General features: G+C 34.1%; 1 protein-coding gene across 2 annotated transcripts in view; it reads left to right on the top strand.

Moving 5' to 3' along the window:
* Positions 1 to 12,634, top strand: part of SUCO (SUN domain containing ossification factor) — a 72,743-nt gene that overhangs the window by 44,258 nt on the left and 15,851 nt on the right. For both annotated transcript variants that reach the window (XM_061183100.1, XM_061183101.1), the window contains 4 exons: positions 4,124 to 4,192; positions 5,156 to 5,246; positions 8,370 to 9,527; positions 12,130 to 12,217. In XM_061183100.1, the coding sequence (XP_061039083.1) occupies positions 4,124 to 4,192; positions 5,156 to 5,246; positions 8,370 to 9,527; positions 12,130 to 12,217 (1,406 nt within the window). The remainder of the gene's footprint in view (positions 1 to 4,123; positions 4,193 to 5,155; positions 5,247 to 8,369; positions 9,528 to 12,129; positions 12,218 to 12,634) is intronic.

Genomic DNA, 12,634 nt, shown 5'->3' with positions numbered 1-12,634 from the left:
GTACATATACTTTAGGTAGATATTTGAGTGGCTACAGTATATGGAGTTGAGTCACTTCTCTTTCTTTTCATCTTTTTTTCCCTTTCTTCTCTTCGTGTCCTCTTCCTCTCCATAGAAGACTATAGATTTCAGTGGGCTTTTTAGGGAATAGGAAGAAGAGTGTTAAAAATACCTGCATAAAGGGAATGCTTTTATGTTATATTTAGCCTTGTTACAGATTAGCTCAATATATTTTGTTTTACTCTATTGCCAGTCAACTGACATTTTAGATATTATAGACTACTTTTAAGTAGGTTCCTTAGCTATATCTAGCTGATGATAGCATTAAAACAGGTGCCTCATTCACTGCTATGGTGTATAGTTTTTTAGGAGTGAAAAAATGATGCTATTTTATTTATCTGGATATTAATATTATTGTTCATGTCCTTAAATTTGTAATAAAAAACTATGTTATGTAATAGTCATCATATCATAGCTCAGTAATGCTGACTTAGCTGTGAGGAGGAATTATTATTTTATGGGGTCAGAAAATAGCCCCAGACTAAAAGCTCTCTAGTATCCAATGGTTACTGGGAAGGAAGAGGCACCTTCCAGAAGTAATGACTTAGAAGTTTTAGATAAGGGAAAACTGTTGATATTCTTGCTTTCTTTTTCTATCTTCCTATGGGATTAACTCCAAGACACCATTAAAACGTTTTCAGTGGAGGACATTTCCCTATTTGTAATCACTTCTCTGACTAATGTATTATTTTAATTAATGAGACATAGAATTTTTTTAGATCCTACTCTTTGGATCTTTTTCCTTGAAGGTGTGTTTCTTGGTAACACATCATTTTTCTTTTTTGTGGCTTTCTGGAAGGACAGTCCATTTACCTTCCAGTGTTCTAGATGTTGAAAGATTTTGTGTAGTGAGACAAGATGGGTGGGAGGATGTCAGCTGAGCCTAAGCATGAAAAATGGGGTTTAAAAAGATCTCTATTTCTTGAAGTTTCAGAACAAGAGAGGCAATAGTAACCGAGTGATAAGACTGCTGTCATAAAGTTTATAGGCATGACCTAACACTGCTGCCTTCTATACCTGTATCCTTCTAGTTTTCTCTGAACAGTCTAGGACTGGTTTTGAGCCTGACCTAGTTACTGCCTCCAATGTAGTATAACTTTAAGGCGTAAATAACAATGCGGAATCAGGCCAAAGAGCTAGTCTCTGGCACTGTAATGTCTGAATTTGACTATAATCATCACCACTTTCTAAATTAGCTTGAAACTGGCCAATTTTGCACCTAATTTATTTTCAATATTTATGTAATGTCTTCAAAACAGAATCCTGTGGCTTTAATCTAAAGAGAAACTTTTTTTCTTTTTGTTGTTGAGCAATTAGTAGTCATAGGAAATATATGTCACCAGAGTATGTTGCTTCTGATGGGACTTGGTTGTCAAAGAGCATGCATGCTGCATATTTAGACATATTTGATACTACATAATTTACTGAACTGCCAGAAAGGGAGAAACTACTATTTTAGAGCAGCATTCTTGGCTTTTACATATGCCAGTTCTGGCAACTCTTCTGCCTGAATCTTTTGTTTACATTCTTGAACCAGAACATTTAAATATTTTATATCACCAGAAATTCTTTGTATCACTCTGCTCTACTTGTGCTTGGTCATGTGGATCTTCCTCACCACTCTCTACTTTGATATTCTTGCAAGTCTGCGTTTACTCCTATATATGGTCTGCATTTTATTAGAATCATCAGATTTGCTAAAGTCCAGGTTTCTGTTTACGTTTCTGTATATGTTTAAGACAAAGTATAGTTTTTGCTTTAAGTCAGAGTATTTTTTATATTTTAAGGTCCTAGAAGGAAAAGAGAATGAAGGTAGGCATGCTCAGTACACATGGGAGGAAGTAGTTTTTTCATTGGTTTGTCTTGTGTTGTAGCATAGGCAGTTTGTTTTCTGTCTCAAAAAGAGCCATTGGTGTGCTGGAGACTGAGTATAACATATTGATATTTGGTCCCTAGGAGAATTTCATCCCTAAAGGAATGGGATGGGATGAATAGTTGCCCAACTCAAAGAGAAAGGAGTTGGCTAATCCATGAGAAATTAAGGACGGGTATCTCGTTTGGCACTATATTCCAAATTATACTTTTACCCTTTAGCCTTTCTGAAGGCTTTTTAGTGGCCAGATTATCGTCATGACAAGCAGTCACGTGTTTGGACGCAAAGTGAGAATGGTTAAGAAAATTCACAAAGCTGCTTTCTCTCAAAAGACAAAAGAAAAACATTATATTTGTCAGTGTTCTGTGAACATAGGAAGATTCTTTCTTACAGGTTAGATGGGCTGAGAAAGAAAAAATTTGCCAGATTTTGCTTTTGTTACCAAGTGGCCCCCTGAAATGACGATAATAATATTTTAAAATGATGGGTAGTATAAATCTTCCTTATTGTAGGTACTAGTATTAAAATTCAGGTTAAAAAGTAATACTCTAAAGCTTCTTTCTCTACACAGATTAATAGATAACAGATTTTTTTTAATTGTTAATAATAATACCAGAAAATTTAAATGCAGAAAGTTTGAAATCTGTGGTACGATTGCCCTTTGAAGCACAAGGGTCTTAGAATATAGACTTGGTTACAAAATTTGGGTTCTGTGAAGCCGTCAGTTTTGACTGAACTTCAGCTGTCAGGCTAAGTAGAGGATCACATACTACTATTGCAGTATTGGGTGACATTAAAATTGTATTTATGAGGAAATAACAGAGTTTCCTTTGCTACTTTATCTTGGTTTGTAAGAAAATAGAGTTTCCATTCCTGTTTTTATCTCATGCTGAGGCATCTCTTTAGCCCAAGATCCAAGACTGCTTCTCTGTTTAACAATTTGCCAGGTCAAAGGGCAAGGTTGACCTGTAATCCTAGATATTTAAAAAGCAAATATAAAGCTTTTGTGTGTCAAACTGATGATTGGAAACAAAGTACCACTGCTTGTTGTCTTTCAGAATATAGAATCATAGTTAATGTAAAGATTAAAATTAATAACTGTCTACCAGATATCACTTTTAAAAGTCTAAAATATACGATTTTTACCTGCCATAAAGCATATCTTTACAGTATCAGCTCCAGGTGACAGTGCTTGGCTTGTTCCCAGCCTTCCTGATGTGCTAGCTTTTCCTTCTTTAGATCCTTTCGTACTTCTCACATCTATGGTTTTCATGAAAGTGTGATGAAAACTCTATGGATCTCTTTTAGGAAAGGAAACTAAAATGGAAAAAACTGATGAGGCTTAATATGTAGCCCCTGCCAGATCTTAGTATTTTAATAGGATAAATACCTGGTGAATTAACTTCTAATAGAATTTCAGAGATTAGATTGGAGTTGGAAGTTAATTTCCCTTGAAATTACATTATATTACTAGAAGGAAGTCTTCTGTTCCCAGCCAGCTAAGTTTTATGACTTTGACTTTCAATTCATCTGCCCTTGCCCATACTCATCCAGTTCACTAAAGAATTTATGTCATTTATTGGCCATAAAACATTGTTAAAAGTCATCAAATACATGATTCTATGCAGTGTCATTTTGGATTTAAGCATATTACCTAGGTATTTTATGTTCATAGTTGAAAATAAAGTCTTTCTGCTGCCCTTTGGATAATAATCTTCCCATTTCATTTATTTTTACCTATGATAGTCACATGTTTAGGAAAAACTTTTATTTCTTCAGGCTTTTTTGTTTTTGATTTAAACTGTAGAACCCCTTTCTAAAGAAAAAAAGACTTTTCTATAAAATACAAATTTTGGTTGTCACATTTCTTTCCTATCTCAGTACAGGCTATATGTTGAATTATACTTGAATTTTATAATATGCTGAAGGTAGTGTTTGCTAAAAGGTTTGGGGAAGTTTTACAAAAAAGTATAATTAAATTTTATGAACATAAAAATTCAGATTTATGCTTAATACTTTTTGCCTGAAATTTGTGTCCTATATTGGACTTACATAGTAAGGTGAGCAAAAAGGTAATTAGTCCAAAAAATGAAAAAAGGCCATTACAAATGGTTTTTGACTATCTGATATTGAGTTTTATGAAAATATTTAGGTGTATTGTTATTTTTCTCTGATTGAATTTTGTTTTAGATGCCATTCTAAATATGGTGAATATTGCCGCTAATATTCTGGGAGCAAAAACTGAAGATCTGACAGAAGGTACCTAATCATTTTATGGGTCTTTTAAATATATGATACTCCAGGGATCTTCCTAGTTAGTAAAATTAATTAATAAGCCAAGCAATTTGATTTTTCATTTAGAAATATAGAAACCATTGAAAGGAACTTACCAGTCTTCTATTATTCATTGTTCATTTGAATTTCACAAGTTCTCTTTAATAAATAGGATTCTGTCTATATAAAATCATGAATTTGTTTTTTGATTCTTCCCTGCCATAGAAGTAATGATTTTATCCCTTATCTCTTTCCTGAGGTTTTGGTGCTCTAGAGGTACTTAAAGTATGCTTTTATTTATCAAACAGCTGTTCAATTAAGAAAGCAATTATTTCCTTAAAGAATGTCAAATAAGAATATTATTAGCAAGGAGAAACAATCTTGCCTTTTTTGTTTTCAAAAATACTTCGTCCCAGTTATAAAATAAGTAAGTCATGGGGTTGTAATGTACAACATGGGGAGTACAATATGGTGACAGATGGTAACTAGACTTATTGTGGTGGTCATTTTGCAATGTATACAAATGTCAAATCACTGTGTTGTACACATGAAATGAATATAATATTGTATGTCAAATATACTTCAATAAAAAAAATTCAGTTCCAAGTGCAAACTTAAAATGACCCATTTATTTCTTCTCATTCTCTTTTAGTAACTCAGGTGTCTTATTAATCATGTAAGATTACACAAAATTCATAGTCATCTTACTTGCTTTAATTATCTGAGAAGCTGAGAAAGAATATGCACTACTTGTAGTTGTGACTTTCTACGATTATTTCTTTCCAAAAGAACTTTGATGAAAAAAACCCACAAAGTCTGCAGTAGTAAACCTATTTGACTTTTTTCTTCTCTCTCGAGAAACTAAAGTCCTTTATTTGTTATAGTGAAATATTTTCATGGTATAGCTTTTTAAAATTAAACTCAATATGGACATCTTTCTTAAAATAGGAAATAAAAGTATATCTGAGAATGCCACTGCCTCAACTGCACCTAAAATGCCTGAATCAGCTCCTGTTTCAACTCCTGTTCCATCACATGAGTAAGTTATATTGTGATATTAGAGTTCTATTAAAATGGAAAGCTAAGTATACTTGTACATAAAAAGGTACTTGTAACTTGTAGGAAATTATTATCTATAGAAAGTTCTGGATCATGGGACAGACATTCCACAGCCACTTAAAACATCTTTGAGTTGCTTTTTGGGTACTGGGAATTCACTTCACTCCAGACCAGATGTTTGTTGTTTTGATTTTATGTGTTACTTTTATGATTTACAATACTTAATCTTTTCCTTGTTGCACATAATTAACCTAACTCTGCAGGTATAAGTTTGAGGACAAATATTAAAGGTCTGTTTTTATTAAGTTCAAATTTAAAAGCGTTGATTAAGTATCTGTGCTATGCCTAGAAAGCTATAAAGGGTACCTGAAATACTTAGAGCAGTGATTTTTAAATGATTTGTTTGCCACACAGCATACTCTTACAGTGTTCAGTTTCTGAAATCGAATGATACAGGTCTTTTCCCAGGTTGCAGTGGGTACTTTGGGCAGGGATGTATATATGTAGGTAACATATGAAATAACCTTATTTGGTCCTTTCTACCAGAGGTGATTAAGGTTTGTCGGTATCTCAACTTCTGATCTATAATAGATAGGCTCATTAATGATTTGGGTTATTGGGACAATAATTGGGATAATTTCGATATAGTTATTACAAATGTAGCTTCCGTTTATTTCGTTGGATATACTCCCTGTAAACTTTGACAGCCCTTTCTCTCAGAGGAACTCTGCTTAATGGGATAAGATATTTGAACAAGAAGCAGTTAGTTCAAGGTTATAACTAATGAAACCTCCAGTGGGTGTGCTTCAAGCTGTAATTCCTAAGTACAATCTTAATTAAAAAATGAGATTTTTGTGCTTTGAAGCGCACAGTGTCAAATTTGTATTTTCCTGTATTAATCCTGAAAGTGACTAAAGATATTTATTGGGTGATCAGAGTGAAATATATAACATTATGTGCTATTGATCCCTAGAAGGTCCTAAGAAATCTCTTTGGGATAGAGATTCTTGGTATTTCTAGTTATGTGGAGCTGTCCCGGTTTTGTAACTAAATTCTTTAGTTAATAACATATATCAATAGTATGTCTTATTTTTCAAAACTAAATGAAATTAATTTCATTTTGCACATATGTACACACACGCACATATATACATATACATATTCACCCCTCATACATATGTATGAATATTTGTTGAAAGGTATCACATCAGGCTAATGTAGCAGTTTTTACTTTCCTATATTAGAGTTTGTTTTTTAGTAGATATTCTTGCATAATTGTTTGTTTCTTAATGTTTCTTCATGTATGTTTGTCTTAAATTCTTTTTGATGGTTATATGGCAGTCCTCTGAAGAAAATAAAATAAAAGAATCCATGATAGGGTATCACTCTTAAAGTTATTATGAAAAGATGACTTACTTTCTTTTCCCAGGTTTGAGTTTTTTAAAGTGTAACTCTGATTAGGGTGTATGTATATATGGTATATAACTTAATTTTTACCAAATTAATTCAGTTTAGTTTTTTTCCCTCCCCTTCTTCAGACATTCCTCCTTTTTACTGTTATAGTTTATTTGGTAGATAATAAGCAGTATACCACCTGAGTATGTAAGAAATGTTGTATAGTGACTGTATATTGATATCTGTATCTATATCATCTATTTAGGGAAGCATAGCCTAATTATGTTTCAGTTTAGTTCATTTACCATTTTATTATCAACAAGATGAAAGTCCAGCTTTTAGATATTGTCTTTTTTATTCCTACTTTTGCTGTTGTGATATTAGGCTTTGTTTGAAGACATTTCCTGGCGTTCTTAGTAGTGTTTCACAGCAGGAAAATTTGCATATGAAGGGTTTTTTTTGGTATTGAAATTACTTTGTTTTCTCAAATTATACCTTTGGTGCTGCAAGGGCTGCACCCGGAAATTCATTATCTTTATCTTGGAAGGGACCACAGATATTATAATTTATAACACTGTTCCCACCAGCTCCATTTCCCACTCTCCCTACCCTACACACATACTCCAGAGCCCAAAGATAGGACTGAGTTAGTGGCACTACTAGTTTATTATTAGTCAGGATTTTCATTAAAATGGTTAAGTATTTAGCTTTCAACAATTGAAAATTAGCCAAGGTGATACTGAGATTATTTGGGGGGAGTGGGGATATGTTTCTTCTCCCTTGGCAGATAATCGTTTGTGTGTGTTTGTGTAATGCCATGTTGAAATTCCTCAAATCATCCATAGATGATTTCCTCAATAATAATATATAAATTTATAAATATATTATAAATATAAATTTATAAATTTATATATATATTTATAAATATAAACTTATAAATTTATAAATATATATTTATAAATTTATAAATATAAATTTATAAACATAAATTCCTCAAATAATAATCCATAGAGAAATTTCAACTGAGAAATCTGCAGTTGACCCTTGAATAACATGGGTTTGAACTGCACGGATCCACTTATACATGGCGTTTTTTCATTAGTAAATTCTACAGTACAGATGATCTTGGTTGGTTGAATCTGTGGATGAGGAACCATGGATATAGAGGAACTGTGGATATGGAGGGCTGACTATAAGTTATACCACATGGAGGCCGGCAATTCTAACTCCCCACGTACGGTTCAAGGGTCAACAGTAGTTGCCTTTTGAAAGTAGGATATTCAAGCACAAAGTGCATTCATAATAAGAGTCCTGCCTTCTGGTTCTAGCTCTGGGACTAGCTCTGGGTAGCTCAATTTCTGATATAAGGGGTGATGAGGCTTGTAATATTGGTGAATATTTATGGGAGGAGGAAAGTTACATGAAACGTTCAGTAAATGGAAATATTCACATACAAACAACTCTTAAACAGAGTTTAAAGAAAAATTTGATTTGGTAAATATGGTGATTTGAATTATCTGGCTGGTCACTTGATAAATTATCTTTCTGTTACCATTTCTGAATAATACTGTTTTTATAATGAAAGTGATTTGAAGGGAAATAATTCATCCAAAGTAAATTGAGTGTTTTCTGTATTTCCAGCCTTCCTTTTATCTTATGTATGATACATTTATTTTCCTTAAACATAATTATGGATATGTATTTCTAGGTTTGTAACTACTGAAGGACTTGTACATGACACAGAGCCATCATCACCAGATACTACGAAAGAGGGTCCCATTGTACAGCTAGTTCAAGAAGAGGAAGAGGAGGCAAGTCCTTCTACAGTGACCCTTCTGGGTAGTGGTGAACAAGAGGATGAAACGTCACCTTGGTTTGAGTCAGAGACACAAATATTTTGCAGTGAACTGACCACAGTTTGTTGTATTTCTAGTTTTTCGGAATACATATATAAATGGTGTTCAGTTAGAGTTGCTCATTATCGGCAACGCAGCAGAACTGCTATGAGTAAAGAAAAGGAGTATCTTGTGTCAGCTCAATCACCATCAGTACTTCCTGAAGAATCAGTAGATGTTTCAGTATTGCAACCTCCAGGTGGAGAACCAGACAGTAAGAGTAAGGAAAAGAAAGCTGAAACTATTGTTCTAGGTGACTTAAGTAGTGTGCACCAGGGAGGTTTGATTAATCACACTTTAGATGCAATTGAACTTGAACCAAGCCATCCTCAAACTCTTTCTCAGTCTCTTCTCTTAGATGTTACTCCGGAAATCAATTCATTATCTAAAATAGAAGTATCTGAGCCTATTAAATATGAGGCAGGGCGTACACCATCACAAGTGATTCCCCAAGAGAATTCTGTTGAGGTTGATAATGAAACAGAAAAAAGGTCTGAGAGTTTTAGTTCTATAGAGAAACCAACTGTGACCTATGAAACAAAAAAACTTGATGAAGTAATGGATAATATTGTAAAAGAAGACTCCATGCAAATTATCACAAAGCTATCTGAAACAATAGTGTCACCTGTAAACACAGCTACTGTGCCAGACAGTGAAGATGGGGAAGCCAAAATGAACATAGCTGACACACCAAAGCAAATTTTGACTCCTGTTGTGGATTCTTCTTCATTACCTGAAGCAAAAGAGGAAGAACAGTCTCCAGAAGATGCCCTTTTAAGAGGGTTACAGAGGACAGCTACAGATTTTTATGCTGAATTGCAAAATTCTTCAGATCTAGGATATGCTAATGGAAATCTTGTACATGGATCAAACCAGAAGGAATCAGTATTTATGAGACTTAATAACCGTATTAAAGCCTTAGAAGTTAACATGTCTCTCAGTGGTCGCTATCTGGAGGAACTTAGCCAAAGGTAAGCTTTATTATGAATTAGCACAATCCACTTTGCACAGTGAGTTAAGTAGCAAAGTATAATTTGTGACTAGAGAAGGAGAGGATTTAATTATCTCATGGTATAATAGTAATAAGCACCATTTTAGCTGGAGAGAGAAAGAAAGTTATTTGGCTGTTGATCAGTGATCTTAAGAATTGATTTCCTTTTCTAGAAGTATTACTAAGTGACTATTATTAGGCTGATAACAAGTTTGAATTATCTATAATCAGTTTCTCCTTTCTTCTGTTGCTTAACTTTAGCCACTTTTGCTGTTTGATTCCCAGAGCACTCATGGGAAAAATTAGTCTATAGACTTTAAAGCTCTATGTGGAACTTGACCAGATGTTATTTAAGAGTTTAAATAAGTGAAGATTAGAAAAATGCCAGAGGCCATGCCAGTTTGCTTATGCAGTGATGAAGGTCTCAGGCACAGTTCTCCACTTTTTAAGCCTATTTACTTTTTTTTTTTATTCCTTAAGTATCCAGCGTCCTTAGGGCTTTTCCAACATTTTGTAACCACCTAGGCACTCAATGCCCAGAATTTCTGAAACGGCTACCTTTTCGTAATCTTAAATTAAAATGCTGCTAATGAAATGTCACTAAGGTCATCATTATATCCTGAAAGGGGTTTCTTCTTAATTCATACATATAATTTATTGGCAAATTTTCTGTGGGTGTGTGTGCATGCCTACATCATACCTGTTCTTGCCTCTCCCCACCCCCACCCTATTTGCCCCACTAAAGGAACCACAGAAATCACTAATAAATCTTTAATTGAGATGTAATTGACATATAACATTGTATTAGTTTCAGGCATATAACATAATGATTTGATATTTGTATATATTGCTAAATGATTACCACAATAAGTCTGGTTAATATTATCACCACATACAACTTTCCTTTTTTCCTTGTGGTAAGAAATTTTAAGATCTACTCTGTTAGCAACTTTCTAATATACAATCCAATATTATCAACTGTAGTCAACATGCTGTACATTATATTCCTGTTACTTATTCATTTAAAGTTTTACCTTTTGACCCGCTTCATCAGTTTTGCCCACCCCCACCCCCCACCTTGGCAATCACCAATCTGTTCTCTGTATCTATGAGTTCAAGATTTTTTTTCCGTTTATTTAGATTCCACATGTAAGTGAGATCATATGATATTCGTCCTTCTCTGTCTAACTTATTTCACTTAGCGTAATGCCCTCAAGGTCCATCCATGTTGTTGCAAATGGCAAGACTTCCTTCTTTTTTATGGCTGAATAATGTTCCTTGGTATACACATACCACATTTTCTTTATCTATTCTTCTATTGATGGATACTTAGTTTGCTTCCAGGTCATGACTATTGTATAAAAGGCTGCATTGAACATGGGGGTGCAGATATCTTTTCAAGTTAGTGGTTTTTTTCCTTCAGATAAATACTCAGAAGTGGAATTGCTAAATCATATGGCAGTTCTGTTTCTGATTTTTTGAGAAACCTCCATACTGTTTTTCATAGTGGCTGCACCAATTTACATTCCCACCGACAGTGTACAAGGGTTCCCTTTTCTCTGTATCCTCGCGAACATGTTATTTTTTCTTTTTTTGATAATAGCAATTTTAACAGATGTGAGGTGATAACTCATTGTGATTTTGATTTGCATGTCCCTGATGATTAATGATGTTGAGCATCTTTTCATCTTTTACCTGTTAGCCATCTATCTGTTTTCTTCGGGAAAATATCTATTGAGATTCTCTGCCAATTTTCTTCTTTTAATGTTTTATTTATATTTGGCTGCATTGGGTCTTTGTTGCTGCACGCGGGCTTGCTCTAGTTGTGGCGAGCGGGGCTACTCTTCGTTGCTGTGCGCGGGCTTCTCGTTGCAGTGGCTTTTCGTTGCGGAGCACGGGCTCTAGGTGTGCGGCCTCAGTAGTTGCAAGCGCGCGGGCTTCAGTAGTTGTGGTGTGTGGGCTCTAGAGCCCAGGCCTCTAGGTAGCCTTTTCATTAAGTTGATGGTTCCTTTTGCTTTGTAAGAAGTTTTTCAGTTTGATGTAGTCCCACTTGGTTTTTTTGCATTTATTGCCTTTGCTTTTGGTGTTAAATCCAAAAAACATTTCCAAGACTCATGTCAAGGAGCTTACCGCCTGTGTTTTCTTTTAGGAGTTCTGTTGTTTCAGGTTTTACGTTCAAGTCTTTAATACATTTTGAGTTAATTTTTGTGTATGGTATAAGATAGGGGTCCAGTTTCATTTTGTTGCATGTGGCTGTTCAGTTTTCCCAGCACCATTTATTGAAGTGACTGTCCTTTCCCCATTGTATATTCATGGGTCCTTTGTCATAAATTATTGACTATATATGCGACTAGTAAATCTTTTATAGCAGTGAGGAACATAGGATTGATTTTGAGGTAGCAAATACCTCAAGGGACCTCTTTATTTTACCTTTGTAAGTTTTCCTGTATTGCACAGGGTTCAGTAAGAGTCATTTTCAGAAATATGGATTTATCTTACATACTGAAATCAGAAGTGTGTTTCCAGTAATAAGTTAATAAATAAGAAATTAAAACCAATTTAAATCAATTCTTACTCCATAGGTACCGAAAACAAATGGAAGAAATGCAAAAGGCTTTCAATAAGACAATAGTAAAACTTCAGAATACTTCAAGAATAGCAGAGGAGCAGGTTGGTCATCTTCATATCTTATTTACTTTTTATATAAATTTCCATTGAATTTTGTAGGATCTCTCTGGTAAGAAGGATAAGTAATGTTGGTTCACTTTTTCCCTGATAGCTGATGATTAAGCTGTAATATGATGTTTTCTAGCTGTTAGCATCCGTATCTCCTCAAGAGAAAATTTTCTTGAGCATTATTTGTATTACATTTCAAGATTTGTATGTATGTGTATGTGTGTAGAAGTGCAGTGGACTTTTTGGCAACTTTGTTAAACTCTAAAATCATTTGTGGTTTTCTGTGTAGACAGTTTTATTACTTGCAAATAAACAGCTCTATTTCTTTTTAATCCTTATACCTTTTTATTTCTTCTTTTTTCCTCTTATCTCTTGCCTAGAGCTGTACAGTGATGCAATAGGACTGATAGT

Source organism: Eubalaena glacialis, chromosome 3 (assembly GCF_028564815.1).
Source record: "Eubalaena glacialis isolate mEubGla1 chromosome 3, mEubGla1.1.hap2.+ XY, whole genome shotgun sequence".
NCBI lineage: Eukaryota > Metazoa > Chordata > Mammalia > Artiodactyla > Balaenidae > Eubalaena > Eubalaena glacialis.
The sequence above is the reverse complement of the archived record's forward strand: the minus strand, read 5'-3'. Positions and strand labels throughout refer to the sequence as shown.